The sequence below is a fragment of the Vidua chalybeata genome, chromosome 9 (genome assembly GCF_026979565.1).
Source record: "Vidua chalybeata isolate OUT-0048 chromosome 9, bVidCha1 merged haplotype, whole genome shotgun sequence".
NCBI classification, from domain to species: Eukaryota; Metazoa; Chordata; class Aves; order Passeriformes; family Viduidae; genus Vidua; species Vidua chalybeata.
Window position 1 is genome coordinate 22,943,507 of NC_071538.1, and position 15,988 is coordinate 22,959,494.

Sequence of the window (15,988 nt, forward strand, 5' to 3'; positions counted from 1 at the left end):
AAGGCCTTGCAAAGTCCATAGGCAACATCCACAGCCTCTCCCACATCCACCAGGCAGGTCACCTGGCAATAAAAGGAGATCAGGCTGGTAAAACATGACCTATCCCTCCTAAACCCATGCTGGCTGGGTCTGATACCCTGGCCTGTAAGTTCTGAGTGATGACACTCAGTATAAACTGTTCCATAACCTTACCAGATTATGCTTACAGGTTGTGCTAACTTACCAGGTCAGGCTAACTGCCCTGTAATTACCAGGATCCTCCTTCCCACCCTTGTTGTGAATGGGTGTCACATTGGCCAGCTTTCAGTCATCTGGAACCTCCCTAGGGAGCTAGGACTGCTGGTAAATGATGGAGAGTGGCTCTGCAAGCTCATCTGCCAGCTCCCTCATCATCCTGGAATGGATCCCATCTGGTCCCATAGATTTATGAGCATCCAAGCAGCTCAGCAGCTCTCTGACTGCCTCCTCCTGGATAACAGGGGCCCATTCTGCTCCCTGACACCATTTACCAGCCCAGGAGGACAGTTGTCCTGAGGACAAGCTGTCTTCCCACTAAAGACTGAGGCAAAGAAGGTGTTAAGCACTTCTGCCTTCTTATCTGCAATTACAAAGTTCTCTCCCACATCCAGTAGAGAACAAAGGTTGGCCTTACCCTTCCTTTTGCCACTAATATATTTGTAAAAGCATTTTTTATTATCCTTTACAAAAGTTGCCAAATTAAGTTCAAATTGAGCTTTGGCCTCCCTATTTTTTTTCCTACATGCCCTAGAAACCCCCTTAAATACTTCCTGAGAAACCTGACCCTCCTTCAGAACAAGAACATTGAAAAAGTAGATTATTTCATTTGTGATTTATGATTTGGATAATATTAAGAAAAATTCCTTTACATATCTTGATATAAACACTCCTCAAACTTACCTGCTTTGTCATTTCCTCCTCACAGTGTCTATTTTCATTGTTACTGTTGTTTTTTCTATTCCTACTTGAATCTAACATTCTTTGCCCTATACAATAGCAAAAAAAAAAAAAAAAGGGTACTTATTATAGTTGTAAGAGTCCATGAACAGAAAAAAAGCAATTTAAAGTTTAAACTATAGACCCAGTCTGAATCACCTGTTATTTAATAAAAGAATACACCTGGCCAAATGAAAGGCAAAATGTTCTTATTTCTAAAAAGCATTATTATGAGAAGAAAATTGAAGAATTTAGTTCAATTCTCCCACTTACTTCTTTAGCTGCTTTCTTCCCCAGTCAGTTTGACCTGGATATATATGACTTTTTTTTTAATTTATATTTTGAATTATGGCATTGCATACTGCATTATGGAACTGCATAAAGACCAAGAGGACAAAATGCCCCCCAAGATCTGTGTAGCCAATCTCTGTTGGCAGGTTTCACAAACTGATGCTCTGCACATGTAGAGATGCCAGAGATTTATGCTGTGCTGATTTGCAAGAATTCTGCCCTTAGTATAAAAATGACAGCAAATGAAAATGAAAAGACTTTGAAAAACATGCCCACACGAACACCACCCTCTGAGCTTCTGATAAGGCATTTATGGCCACAGGTTCCTAATCCCAAATGTTTGATTTCTTTGCCAAATCACATACTTGCCGAAGTCTCATATAAAGGCACAAATCCTGCTCTTCTCAAAGGCGACAGCACAGGGCAGGGAGCAGAGTGTGTAACACTGTACTGATGAAATAAAAAAAGGAATAGAAATCATATGCTAATAAGAGGAGGGAGGTTGCCAGGCAACCAGGGAGGGAGAGAAAGCAGTTTTTGATTTGAACTCGGTGCTGTCAAAGGGTTAGCATAGCCAGAACAAACAGGACGTATTCAATCCAGCTTGTCTGCAGCCACCAGGAATTTCAGCTTTTCTCAATATTTTAACTAGAAGTGTGTTCCCAACACATTGCCAGTTACTTTTGTGTTTCCTGGGTCATTTTACTGACACTGGCAAAATGGTATAGGATAGGATGGACAGTAGAATTTTTCAAACGTTAATTTGAAAAGCAGCAGCTTGTGTCTTTGGATAGCACAAAGTGCACCACACATGTAGACTGGCCAGTAGGATGGAGAGAGAGCCAAGCAATCTTGGGTCCAAGCAAATGCCAGCCCATCAGACACAGCCACACCCCTCTGGGCTGCACTGAAAACTCGGCAAGTCCTGCCCTGCTGCTAAAACTGCACTCTTTCAAATGCATCTCAAATGCCTGCCCTGCAGTGCTGCGCTCCTGTCACAGCTGATCGGCAAAATCGAGCCTCATGGATATCAGCTTTCTAGATCAGCTTGTAGTTATACCTTCTTAAAAGATGTAACACTAAGCAGAGGAAACAATAAAATGCCAGTTTGGTCTACAACATAAAATCATCACGAAAATCATTGTTTTAACTAAAAGAAAACTAATTTCAGTTCCTTCTTTTTTTCAGAGTTGCTAACTGCAGTGATTACTCGTAAGTCTCAGCTACAAGAAGAGTAGGAATAGCAGTTCCTACATGAAAGACCAAACAAAAAGAGTAAAAATTTTAAGGATGGGGAAAAAATGGGAGTTTAATTCATAAGTAATATTAAAACACAAAGGTTGAAGAAAAATGAAAAGCACAAGTCAATTTTTTTCCCCCGACATAATTATTTGGAGGGCTTGACTGCTACAATCTGGCAGACTATTGACAGTAGAGGCAAGACCATACATAATTCCTTGAGCATCAGGATTTGCATATAAAACATGAAAAGAAAAAATGTTTTACACGGAAGACTTTCCTTCCTACTTGCCAGATCAAATTTTAACCTGGTGAGTAAATCATTGTTCAATTCTCTAAGACAGACATGATAATTGTGGTCTATAATTTTCCACAAGGTCTAAGCAATCATGCTATAATTGCTGTTCCACTCAGGTAAGAGTTTATTACAATAAAACCACTAAAACAATGAAAAGGCTTGAGAAATTCATTAAGCAAAAACACTAAAGAGGAAGTTTTGTTTTCTCACTGCTTGTCAAATGACCCCAGGAAGACACAGCCATCAATCTGGAACAGCCATCTGATCATCACAACAAGCTATAAAGCAGTAGCATAAAAACATTCTACATATTAAAGCTTCATTATGGAACTTCAAAAAACTAACAGGTATTTACAACAGAGAGAGACACGGTAATAACTGGGGCTTTTAAAATAAAAGTCTAGCCTAGATCAAAGAAAGCTAGCTTCAGTTATTTATTCACATAACCTTTGCCTAACAACTTTATGAGCCATGCTGACTATTAGAGTTCCCTGCTATCTTGCTGGAGGTTTCCTGGTTTTTACAGTATTCTTTATTTTTCAATCCCTGCCCTGCTTCCCACTGTGAGCACACCAAGCCTAGCTCTCAGACATACCTTTCTACCTGCAGATTTTCCACTGTTCTTGTCCATCTGTATTGGGAGAAAAATAGGCCTGACAAGTGAAACTTACCTACCTTGTTGTCCTATCCATGTTTGATAACAGCTACTAAGTATATCCCAGGGAATGAAGAACTGCCACCGCCATCAAACCTGCTATTAAAACACTGTGGAATTTGCAGGCTGTAAAATAATACTTTCTCAAGACTTAGGAGCACTTCCCAAGTGACCCTTCCATGCAGCAGGAAACATGGCACAAGGGACTCTGTTCCCCTGGCTGACTCTGGAACCAGCTGCAGCCCTTGAGTGCAGATCAGTGAGCTGCTCAAACAGCCCATAACCTCATCCCACATTCATTAGGACCTTCAGACAGCAGTGTAGAACTTGATGCTGAAGGAACTCAAAATCACTCAAAAATCACTCACGCTGCCTACTGAGCATTGAAGAACTCCTGGAGACTCTTGTGTTCTCACTAAGGTCAGCACCCAATGGGCACAGTCTGGCCCTAAAGAAACATTCCTTTGAACCCTGAAGTAACACCAAAGAAATACGTGGATGAATTATATAACTTTTGAAATAAAAATACGTGATTTAAGAGCCATTTATACTTTCTGAAGGTAAATGAAGAGAAAGCATAACATAGTTATAGTGACAATGTTCATTGCATTTTAAGTGAAAGTGACATACATTTACCCTGATAATTCTCAGACAATTCCCTGTTTGCAATTTCAGAGCATGGCTCTAGCCTTTCACACCTTTCATTTTATTCTCACAAGCGTCAGTGCTGGGGTGAAAACAGCTGTGACAGCATTCTAGGTACCCAGTTGCTGCTCTAGCAGGGAATTACCCACTCAGCAACACCCAACTCTCCTTTAAATCTACACAAGGCATGATTCAGAAGGAAGGATGGATCTGTGAAGTACCAACATACTGCCGACCTACTGTAAGAACGATACTGCTGTTTCATACTAAGTTGTGTCGGGGGGCTGAAACAGCCACAAACCTGGCTGTTTCAGGTTTGTGACAACAGCATGGCAAAGTGTCTCCTCTCTGCTGTGAAGAAGCCCCTTCCAAAAAACTGGGAGACCTACTCTTCTCCCCAGATTGTAGTCTGGGTGGCAAAGAGCTGGAAAGTTAACATCAACAAGTAAAAAGACAAGAGACTGCAGAGCAACACTGGAATGCAGTCAGGAAAACACAGTGTGCAGAGAACAATGCTAAACAATCTCATTCAATATTCTATTCTATTAATTTTAGAATTCATTAATTTCTGAGTACTTGATTCGACAACTTTAATTCTTCGAGGAATCCTGAAGATTGCAATAGATGTAATTATGTATGGTTTACACACAGTGCTAGCCAGGAATCAGGTGAAATAAAAGAGAAGGCAAAAGAATGGAAGACTTTCCTTCCCAGAATATCATTGGGAAGTTTACATGAAGTCTGTAAACATTCTCTGGAGCACAACTATACATTTAACAGTTTCACATTACAAGTTAGAAAGGGAATGCTGCCCTCATAGTGTAGACTTCAAAAATTCTTGTAAAGATTTAGAGAGATAATAACCAAAAACCCAAGGTAAGTCCTTATACCATAAATCCAAGGTAGGTACTTTCACATGGAACTATTTTTAAACAAGCTTTCCTTCCTTTTGCTTAGTGTATCAGTGTCCAAGGAATATTAGCAGCACGCTTTGATAGTTGACTTTATTTTTAAAAAGGCAGCGTTTGTGAGTTTGTGGAGTTGCCAGTAGTTGAGGAGAGAGTTGTTGTTTTGCTTTGGTATTTTGGGTGTTATTTTTATTTTAGTGTTAAAAAAATAAAATTGGAGAAAAGCATATAAATCACAACAAAAAGCATTTAAATCACAACACGCCTAGTCTTCCACAATTTGGAAAGCAGATTTTAGGAAGACAACTCTCCATGTAATTTATTCATTTTCTTTAGTTAGGTCCAGAGCTACTGGCTAAGCCAAGCAAGGGGGACAAGATTCCTCAGGGACAGTTTCCTGGAATTTTTCTTTTGTAAAATAACTTGGAGAACCATCAATGATTTTAGCTACTTCTAGCACAGATTCTTGGCTCTTCTTTAACCAATGACATGTCTTTTTATCCAGCCTTAACTATTTAAATACATTGTAAAGTAGCACCAGGACTTAAGAGATCATTTTTAATATTTTATTATATGAACTTGAATTTGAGATACTAACCATTGAGATAAGTTTCATTAAATCATTGGTTCAGTTTTTATACTGTAGCCAAGAAAGTGACCAAAATACTCAAGTTGTGCTGCCAGTGCTCACGTTGATAGACTCCTCCACTCAACAAACAAATTATTGAGACTACTTATCTACAATGATATCTACAGGATATCTACAGGACTAGCTAGCAAGTACTGTCCCTACTTCAAAGACAAAGACAAAACACTTTTGAAAATGCAATACTTCCTCCCCCAAAAAAATAAAGTCCTATGCAGGGGGAGGAAAAAAAAACAAAAAAACAAAAAACAAAAAATCCAACCAACAAAAACCACACGGGTTTGCAATGCTGAAATTAGATATCAGTAATTACTGATATAGTAATCTGTGACACAAACCATACAATGACTAAATTTATTCAAATAGATGGGGGAAGGACCGGACAGTACATTTGGTTAGAAGGAGACTGCACTGATTTCCTTGCTAGTTTAAATGACTGCTGAAAACAAAGTAAGATACTGACCAAAGTTTTATATCTGAAACCTCAGAATAAAGCAAACACCAGCCCTTTAAAAAGCCATCAACTCATCTCCTAAATCATGTAGTACTGCATATTACCAACACAGGATCCTACCATAACATTTTTCTTTGAGTAATAAATATCTAGAAATGCAAAACAATGCAATACAAGAAATATTTTCCATTAAAATTTTCAGGAAAGTACTCAAAAACCCCAATAACTAAAATCAAACCTTTGTCATAGAAAAATGAACTTTCACACTTGAAGAAAAATCCAAGACTGGCTGCTCTGAAAACAGTGAGCTGGTAAAAGACAGGCAGTGCTGATTTCATACCACAGTGCCTCCCTAATTACCAGGAAGACTTCCGTGATAGTTCATTCTTCCCATCCATTCCATGCTTCAGTTTTATCGGAGTATCTGTAAGACCATTTCTGGACATTAGTCATGGTTTAAACAGCAGCTCAGCTAGGAAATGGACTGGACACAAAAACTCAATACGAGCGCTAATGATAAAATTCAGTACCAAGTGACCTAGAGATGCGTTCAACATTTTGCTGTGCATATTTGTGTATTATGTCTGGGCCTCAATGAGCTGCAATAGCCCAAACTAAACATTTTACACTTCAAAGTAGACCACGACAAAAAGTTGTGTCAGGCTAGAAGAAGACTATCAAACACAAATTCGTTTATCATTGCTTTTGTTTTACTAGACTCTTCACAAAGAGCTGAAGTTTACAGCCAAATGCGAGGTCCTGTGAAAGGTGGGAAAATGCTGCCTTGAAGTCCAACCTTCCAACCTGGTGAACACCAGCGGGAGCTCACCACGTGTGCCAGGGCACCAGCCTTGGTCACACTCCACCTCAGCTCCGCCTTCCCAAGGCCAGGTCCGGACCCTACTTCCAGCAGCCAGTACGACCTGCGGCAAGGAATGTCATGTAAAAACCTTAAGTGCCACGGGCGAGAACGCCTCTTGCAGCAAGGGTACTACCCCGGCCCTCCTGCCCAGCCCTCCATGCAATTGTTCTGGTCCGAGGAGACTGGCTGCAGTCCGTGAGCGCAGCGTGACGGACCGCGGGACAGCGATGAGCTGGGTCCCGCACAGCTCCGCCGGCCCATCGGCAGCTACGGGACGCTGAGCCCGAGGCCATCGGCCACGCACCTTGAGACCGTCCAGGGCTCATCAGGTCACGGCCCCCGAGCAGCCCTGACCCCCAGGAACCCCGCCAGAGCCCGGAGCCCGACCTCAGCGGAGAGACGGGGCTCGGTCACACCCTGCCCTCGAGTTCGCCGGGGAGAGACAGGAGGCGGCGAGCAGAGGGGAGGCACCGGGCGCCACCCCCTCACGCCCCTCGGCCGGGCACCGGCCGCGCTCACCGTGGCGAGGACGGGGCAGGGGCACGGCTGGAGCGCTGCGCCCGGCGCTGCCCCGGCAGCCACTGCCCGCAAGGGCTGCGGCTGCCCGGGCGGCAGGACAGCCCCAGGGGCCGGCGCCGGGGCCGGTCAGCTCGGCGCGGAACAGGGCGGCGGGACGAGGTTCCGGGCACCGCCGGCGGGCAGCGGCGAGGCACTTCCTAACGCCGCCAAACTTTATCGGGCGCCGGCGCCGCCGGACACAGCCCCCTCCCCGCTAGTGACGGCCGCACGTCCCGGCAGGGCGAGTGGGTACCTCAATGTCCACCGGGTCCCGGCTCAGCACACGAGCCATGGTGTCCGCACCGCCTTCCCCCGGCTCCCCGCAGTCCCGGAGTGGAAGGGATCGGAGAGCGGGAAGAGGCGGAGCCGGCATCCCGGGCAGCAACGCCCAGGTGGGCGGGCGCCCCCCGCGCCGGGCCGGGGCCGCCCCGCCGGGCAGGGCAGGTGTCCCGCGGGGCGGCAGCGCTCCTGGCTCCGCTCCCCGGGCCTGCGGCGGGCGGCACGGCCACCGAGCGCCGAGGATGCGGCGAGGATGCGGCTCGGATGCGGCTCGGCAGCAGCGCTGCTCGGGGGCTCCCCACACACCGCCCCGCCGGGAGCGGCCCCGCCGCTGCCCCCTCCGCACGGTCCCTGTGCCTCGCCCCACGTGCGCACCCGGCCTCCTGCGACCCTGCTCCTCTCATTCCCTGGTGGTGGACGAGAAACTGCGCGGGGAGGGCCAGACGCTACTCTGGCTGCGTTTATCCACTCATGACAATCCCACAGGAGCAGCCTGCATGCCACGGCTGAAGCCAGCTCTGCTGCGCCTGGGGTCACCCTCCTGCCCAGCAAGGAGCAGTGGACCCTGGCCAGGGTTACACCTTCCCAGCAGTACCGGCCTGGGCTGTCCCTGAACCTTCACCCTTCTCCCCACAGGGACAGCGAGTCTTCCCACCCGGCCTTGGGAAACTCCCCTCGCAGAATCCCTCCAGCAGGTGGGAGTGGTGCGCGAAGGCCAGGTCACCGCCTACCAAACATTGCAATTGTTTAACACTAGAAACAATATTTACGGTATCACGGAAACAAACATTTCCACTGCACAGGCCTAAAAAGAAAGCGAGTATTTTCCATTTCGGGAAGCAACAACGCCCCAACCAGCCAGCCAACCAAACATTGTAACATCTATTTCTAAAGTGCACTTTCATTTAGACACATCTATGATTCCTCAGAATAAGAGCACATTTATTCCCATTTCACAAGGATAGAGGAGTTTAAAACTAATCTTGTTTTTTTTTTCCAATATGCATGCCAGGCAGCTTTCTGGATTCTTCCTGCCCTTCTTAAAACATACCTGGGATCTGCTCTCTGTTCTCTTTACTGCACTCATTTTATCCAGCTAGATTTTATTATCCCCTCCTTTGTATAGCATTAAAAAAAAAACCTAAAAAGGGATTCCCACTCCTATTTACTTTACAAAAAGCCTGGAAAACTATAAGTAGCTTCTGGACACTGGTGACCCTTTGGGTGCAGCAGAGAATTGGTTTGCCTTTTCCTTTCACATCTCCAGAGATAATGCCTCTCACAGAATAGCATGGAAATTTTTCTTTACCATGTAATTATTTTATTTCTTTCCATCCCTGTAAATGAGCACTTTAGAGATGCCCAGTGGAGGGTTTTTTTTTCCTTTGTAAGATGTGAAGAAATAAGGTTGTGGTCTTTTGTGTCTCAAGTGAGAGCTATATTTTCTCAAATCTCTGCTTCAGCACTATCACATAACAATTCTTGCTGATTACAATCACCCATGTAAAGCAGCTGAAGTGTTGGCAGGAGAATCAGAAGCAGGATCACCTTCATTGCTAGTACTTATCTCTAACAAATCCAAGAGTCTTTGGTTCATTTCACTAATATTGACATTGCTGAGCAGCTCAGTGGTCTGATGCTAGCTGGGGAGTTGTCTAGTTTGTTTGCTCCTGACCTACAGCACTATATTGACTATGCAAGTACATTAGGTACAAGTCATTTTCACAAGGAATGTTTCCATGTACATGAAGTAAATGTCTTTGTGACCAAGCTCTTGAAGTTTGCCTCCATTTGTTCTCGTTTACATAGAAGAGACTAGCAGCAGGCACTGAACTCTCCATTACACACATCTTCTGTCTTGTTCCACAAGTTGTAAATTCTTGGCTACCCCCACATAATCTAGCAACATAAAAGAACCTGACACTACAAGATTTTTCACCAGTGAAACCAATAAACACTGACACCATTTAGATTTCATGGAAGTAGAATTTTTTCCTGCAAATGAAGCAAAACTTACTCTGTCAATAGACACAGGTCAGAGAAAGGGATTCTGAGACCAAACCATGCCCTGCTTTAACTCACAGCTCCTCTTATTTCTGTTTCCATGTTTCTACTGAGAATCAACTTACTGTCTTTAAAGCATGGCAGTCAGCCAGTCTGTATCAGCCTGCTACCTTTTGTCAGCTTTACCCAGCAGCTCGGGAGAGTTGGCCTTCTCTGGATCACCCAGCTGAGGCCTGGATTCTGAGCAAGTAGTGCTCAAAGCAAATAGTGCTTTTATCAGCACTGAGCATGTTTACAGCTGAACTTTGTTTCAGGAAAGAAGTGGACAAAAAGAGGGAGACATGCAAAATATGCATCAGAATACAAATATTTAATCTCCTCTAAAGTAGAAGTTATAAGAAATTTTAATAAGAGGTGTTACACAGCCCAGATATAGTTTGGGCTTTTTTCATTAAGTGTTATGCCTCTGACTTTAATTTTTTTTCTCCTGCCAGCAGAACTTTTAAAGTGGCAGAAACAGAGCAGGGATACTAAAGACTTAGCTTTCACTTCTGACATGAAATGCTGTTGAGGCTTGGTTGAGTTATAGGCTTTTGAAAAATTGCCATTAACCTTTTGTTCCTGGTGGTCCTAAGGTAAAATTTGCTCACATGCCAAAGAAATAATTGCATGTGAACTTTCTCAGAAAAGCTCCAGGCACTCACTGCTACCAGAGCAGCTACAGCCTTGTGCTGGGAATGGTTGCCTCACTGGGAGGGCAAAGGAGGGCAGGGCAGCAGACGGTGAGAAAAACCATGTCCTTCAATTTCAAACGGTTCCAGGAACACAACCTGCAATCTAAAACAAAGGATACCTCCTCCAGCCATTGAAGTAGTTAATCTCCAAGTTTAAAGGGTAAACTGTAAACTCTAAAAGTTCAGCATTCAAATTCTGGCAGTGATGTATTAGGAAGCCTAGAGGTCTCCATGTACTGATATGTGGTACAAGCAGCTCCCCGCTTTTTCATCAAAACTGCCCCTGATTCACATCAGTTCAAGTACTAGAGAGACAGACATTCCAGACTTTAATTTGCTGTGTAGTTGTACCTTGAACTCAGTGGGCATTCTTTAATCCCACACTATTTTTATTCCAGGATCAGGTTCCTCCCTCATTGCATATGATTCACCGGATTTGGAAAAGCCTGAAGTGAACCCAAGTTGCTATTTTACCTTCTTACTACTTAGGACAGTGCAAAGATTTGTATTTCAGTTATTTGCTACTTCTGTCCTCTTAGTTTGGCTCAACCAAATTCAAAGTAAAGGTGATATATGCAGTATGCACAGAGTCCAAGAGAAATGGAATTAGCAAGAAAATGCCATGAAGAATACAAGCTGCTTCTGAAGGCTCAAAGCAACTTCTCAGATTGATTTTTAATTTTTCCCTTAGACTAGGAGTCATAGTAGCAGTGGTGGTGACTTTAACAGGACAAGGTAAATCACTGTTAAAGCTGAAAGTACTGCTGCTGATTCCAGTGCCAGGCTCATCAACATGAGATTTGTGTTTCACATCTTCAGTGTACTGGTGTCAAAGAGAAAACAAGTATATACACATTAAAAAGTTGTAGTATGAAAGGGAGAGGTTTTACTGTACTGTTTCTGAAAGGTGCGTAAGTGAAGAGCCATAGAGTAACTATGCCATCATTTGTCCTCATCCATCCTAATCCAATACAGGAGGACTTGAATTCAAGACTTAATTTAGGGAAGCTTGCTCCGACTACCTCTCCCAAATAGCAGCGCTGATGTTGCAGTATGTAATTACAACTTGTGCATTTCTTCACCAATTTAAGGAAAACACTCAACTTAAAACATTCACAGTAGTGAAGACGTGCACTGCCTTTCTAATCTGCTTGTTTGCAACTGGATTTACTCTTCAGTGCTCTTCAGAGAGGGCAGCTACAGGATCACCCAGGGTATGGCACAGTGCAGGAGTACCAATGCCCTTTAGGTGTGAGATACACATAAATTCTGCTAGGAGGAAGCTCTGACCATCAGTCAGACATAGCCTTTGAGCATGGAACTGTAAGGCACAAATAGATGAATAAGTAACAAAATGGCCACCATGTGGGCCCAAATGCATTTAAAACTATAAATGAGCTGTTCTTTAGTGAGTCCACTAATTTATTCCAGCCATCTGTATCAGTGTAAACAAAATCTTGTCTCCTAAAGTGCTTAATAATTTTTAAAATGTAGCAAGGACCACGAGTTTCAATGTGATCATCTTGGGGAAAAAATTAAGAAAAATGAACCCACATATTTTTACACCACAAATGTCTTATGATAACCACTATCATTCAATTCAAAGAAATACTAAAAAGTAAAACTTGTTTCTATTTAAATGCCATGAAATGTTTCATTAGGATATTTTAGGGGATGGAAAAATCTGGCCATTTTCCCCCCTCCAGTCTCCAGTGATGACATCTGTAGACAAACTCTATATTTATTACTAAGCCTGAGAATTGCTAAATTGATGTGCTGAGTTTGTACTGCTCTGAGAATCTTTTCTCTGTATGTGCCCCAATTTATTTTCAGAGTCTTAATATGCTTCTCATATTGCTGGACCTTAGCGAAGGGAATAGTCAAAAAAATCTGAGTGTTTATAAGTTAAAAAGTGTACACATTTAGCATGATTGGATACAAGCAATTACAGAGCTCAGATTAAGATAGAATTTCTGACCACTAAGCATGAAGGAGAGAAAGTTGTAAGTACTTTTTAGGAAGCATATGTTGGACTTAATTTTAGAGAATCTGAGCAGCCACTCAGTTATATCTGACAAAAATATAATTTCTGAAAAAAACACAAAATACATTATAATCTTTGATATTTTGAAACCCCTTAGTTGCCTCTGGGATATCTCATAGTTTTTGTGGTGGAAGGGGTGTCACATTCATCTTTCAGCTCCAGGTGTTAGAAGCAGAGGGTGCTGCCTTCCAGACATATACATCTCTAGGGTAAGAAGAGAGAAAACCAATTTCTGTTTTGAAGGAACAGACCATTTGCATTGAGGCCCAATACAGGGTATTATTTGCATCGTCTACATGCCCTGTGGCAGCAAGTTTCTGACAAGGGTGAGGTCTGCCCTTTGAGTGAGACCTGGCTTGGAGCCATTTCACTGTGCAGCAGTGGAGTAGGAAAAATTATACCGGGCTCATGCAAGAGTGCTGTAGACGTCAGCTGGCTGGAGGCAGTGCTAACTGACCTTCCAGCTCTCCCTCCCCTGCACAGAGAAGGCACCGAAGTCTCCAAGAATTCAGACTGCCAAGCTATTCTAGAATGGGTTTACTACATACCTAACTTCTGGCAACAGCAAGTATTTCTTCATTCAGGTAAATGTGAGAGATGGTGAGCTACTGCTTAGCTTATAACCATGCAAAATTAACTACTTCTGTGCTTGCAGTTCCAAAGGGAAGCATGCGATGAGATCAGAGCAAGATCAGCCTCCAAAATCGACAGACACCGCCAATATATTCACTGAACTATTGGCATGAATTCATCCCAGCATCAGCAGGAGATTTAAGAAATTATGTAGTTTTGTTGCTTTTCAGAGATACTAACATGATACAAACCAGCCTCTTGAATTATTTACAAAATACTACTGTTTTTAACTATTGGTCTCTATAGTTGCAGCATAACTCGTTTCAACTCTGATAGCTTTCCAAATGCCTCATAAAACAAACATTTGACAAACAAAATGGCTACCGTTCCCTTTTTTAAATTACTATATTTTAAAGAGAAACTGCCACCAGGGTAACATCCTTGAAACAAACTGTGTGTTTGTGTCATTCTAAATTTAGTAGTTCAAAAAGGAACAAAGAGGTTGTGTTTTTCTAAGAGAAATACAGTAACTGATAGTAATTCAATGTCCTTATAAATAATTGCAATTAGTCCTTTGTTTCCACAATATATCATTTTCTCTCATGGCTGAAATCCCGGTTTGGGAAAATGACTGGGGACCCTGTGGACAGGTAACTGGGAGGGTACTGAGGGGTTATATTAGCATCTCAACAGGGCTTATAACAGTACAGAAATTATAGGATAAATCACACTTGCTGCTCCCTGGATGGAAAGTGCTTGGCATGACTTGAAACTTACTCCACGATGATTCCTCATCACCTGCTAACAGGGATGGAATGGAGGATGAAGCAGAGATGAGACACCATGGCCAGGCTCTGTGGAAGTCCTTTCAGGGAGGGGAACTTGATGGTGCTCTTCAGCTGATAAACCACATACCACCTGTCAGCCAGGGGAGAGAGGGGAAGATGTCCCACTGCTGAGCCAGCAACTGTGGTGAAATCACTCTCCTTAGATGAACTTGCATCTTTAAAGCCTAATAATAATATTAACACACTCCTTCATCCCAAAGTTCCCCACCTCTGAGGTGTGACCACCCCTCACTGGACATGTGCTCTGTATTCTCTTGGACTGTATCTTTAAAAGGGAATTTGACACCAATCAGTAACAAAGGTATGTATGTTACTGACTACAGTCACTCAAGAAAGAAACAAAGAAATGGTATAAAAGCAAGAATGGGGGAGAAGTTAGGGAAGACTCCATCACAACTGTTGGGATCAGTCAACAGCCTCAACCAGTCTTCACCCCCATAGAATGCCTATTGGGTAAGAATCATACTCCGTGCATGCTGAACATTTTATTCCTCCAAGTATATTTTTGCAGTCAGACACTATCACCAACGCCCTTCTGACATTAACCTGCCACAATTTTATATTAATAGTGTTACTCTGTAAACTGTTAGTGTGAATCTTTTGTGAACACTGGCAGTTACTGGTAGATCATCACACACTCAAACAAAGGGAAAGACCTGAGGGGTCTCCCTTACACTGCTGGTGTTTCCCTAAGTCAGTTGAACCACCCTCCAATCCAGCAGGACTGCTCAGTGAAGGACCCCCTAAATAGGACACTGACAGACTGGTCAGGCATGAGGGTCTCAGCTTTCCTGGGGCACTGACAGACAAATTAAACACAAGTAAATCCCCCCACACTAAGGGTTGAGGAAGTCTCCCCTTTTCACATGACAACAGCTTTACTTGGTAATGCCCATTGACCAACAGCAGCAGTTTTAGGCTAGGTTAGTACCTTTATAACACCTCCAACTATGCACTGTGACCAAACAAAAAATCTGCCAATCACTGCAAAATCTATTATTAAAGCACTAATGAGAGCACTACAAAAGAAAAGCCATAGCAAACAATAGGAGTTGTATGCTAGTCTCATCATAAATCTGCTTGGTAGGCAGGTTTACCAGAGAAGTCCTAGTCTTAACAGAAACAGCAAAACAAAAATAAAGAGGTAGTACATCATTTCTTGATTAGAAATGCCAATTTACAAGTTACATTAGTTGTTCAGCTGTGTTAAAACACATATTAGTTTTATGTTCTTAGACATCTTCCCATTTAGGTATTATAGTACACCAAAATCAACATTTTCTCTTTCTATATTGACTTCAGTGCATACTGGATTGCAACTAAAACAGCAAACCTCTCCTCACTCCACCAGTGCTGTAAACACTAACAGGACTCCACACATTTTTAACCATACTCTTTACATGCCTGCAAGTTGCTTCCTACAGAGTCCCATTTACATGGAAAAGATTCATTTTCACTATCCTGTTACTTCAGCAGTTGTGGCCATACACAGTGAAATGTATTGCTCCTATTACAAAATTGAAGCACAGTTAAAAGACTATATATTGAAAATAATTTTCTAATGGAGACTATTGTCTTATACAGGTCTTGACAGTGCTCAGTGCAACAAACTTCAATTGGAACTTGAATTTTAAAATAGTATTTAACAGCGATCAGCACTAACAGACACAGGTAATTAATGTGAATGCTTTGTTTAAGCCAGTAAATGAAATATTGCTGAAGAAAAAAGGTTCTATATTGCTTTACAGTTAATAAAAATTTGCTGTAAAGTAACATAGAACTTGGGATGAAAATTAAATAGAAGCTTCCAAAGCACGTCTTTTGCTCTCTACCTTCCATCAAATAGGACAAAAGAAACAAACACTTAACCAGGTTTTCCATGGGAGAGTTCAAGAAAATCTCTTCCCTACCTTGCTATATAGATAGATGATTTTACGCCAGACCTTTACACTGCATAGAAGAAAGCAAATTTCCACTTATAATCTCAGATGTAGCT

At 42.7% G+C, this 15,988-nt stretch overlaps 1 protein-coding gene across 2 annotated transcripts in view; it reads right to left on the reverse strand.

The window, feature by feature from the left end:
* DPYD (dihydropyrimidine dehydrogenase) overlaps nt 1–7,826 on the reverse strand; it is a 339,118-nt gene extending 331,292 nt beyond the window's left edge. For both annotated transcript variants that reach the window (XM_053950943.1, XM_053950944.1), the window contains exon 1: nt 7,764–7,826. In XM_053950943.1, coding sequence (XP_053806918.1) covers nt 7,764–7,802 — 39 coding nt within the window. In that variant the 5' untranslated portion in view covers nt 7,803–7,826. The remainder of the gene's footprint in view (nt 1–7,763) is intronic.
* Nucleotides 7,827–15,988: the final 8,162 nt, after the last annotated feature.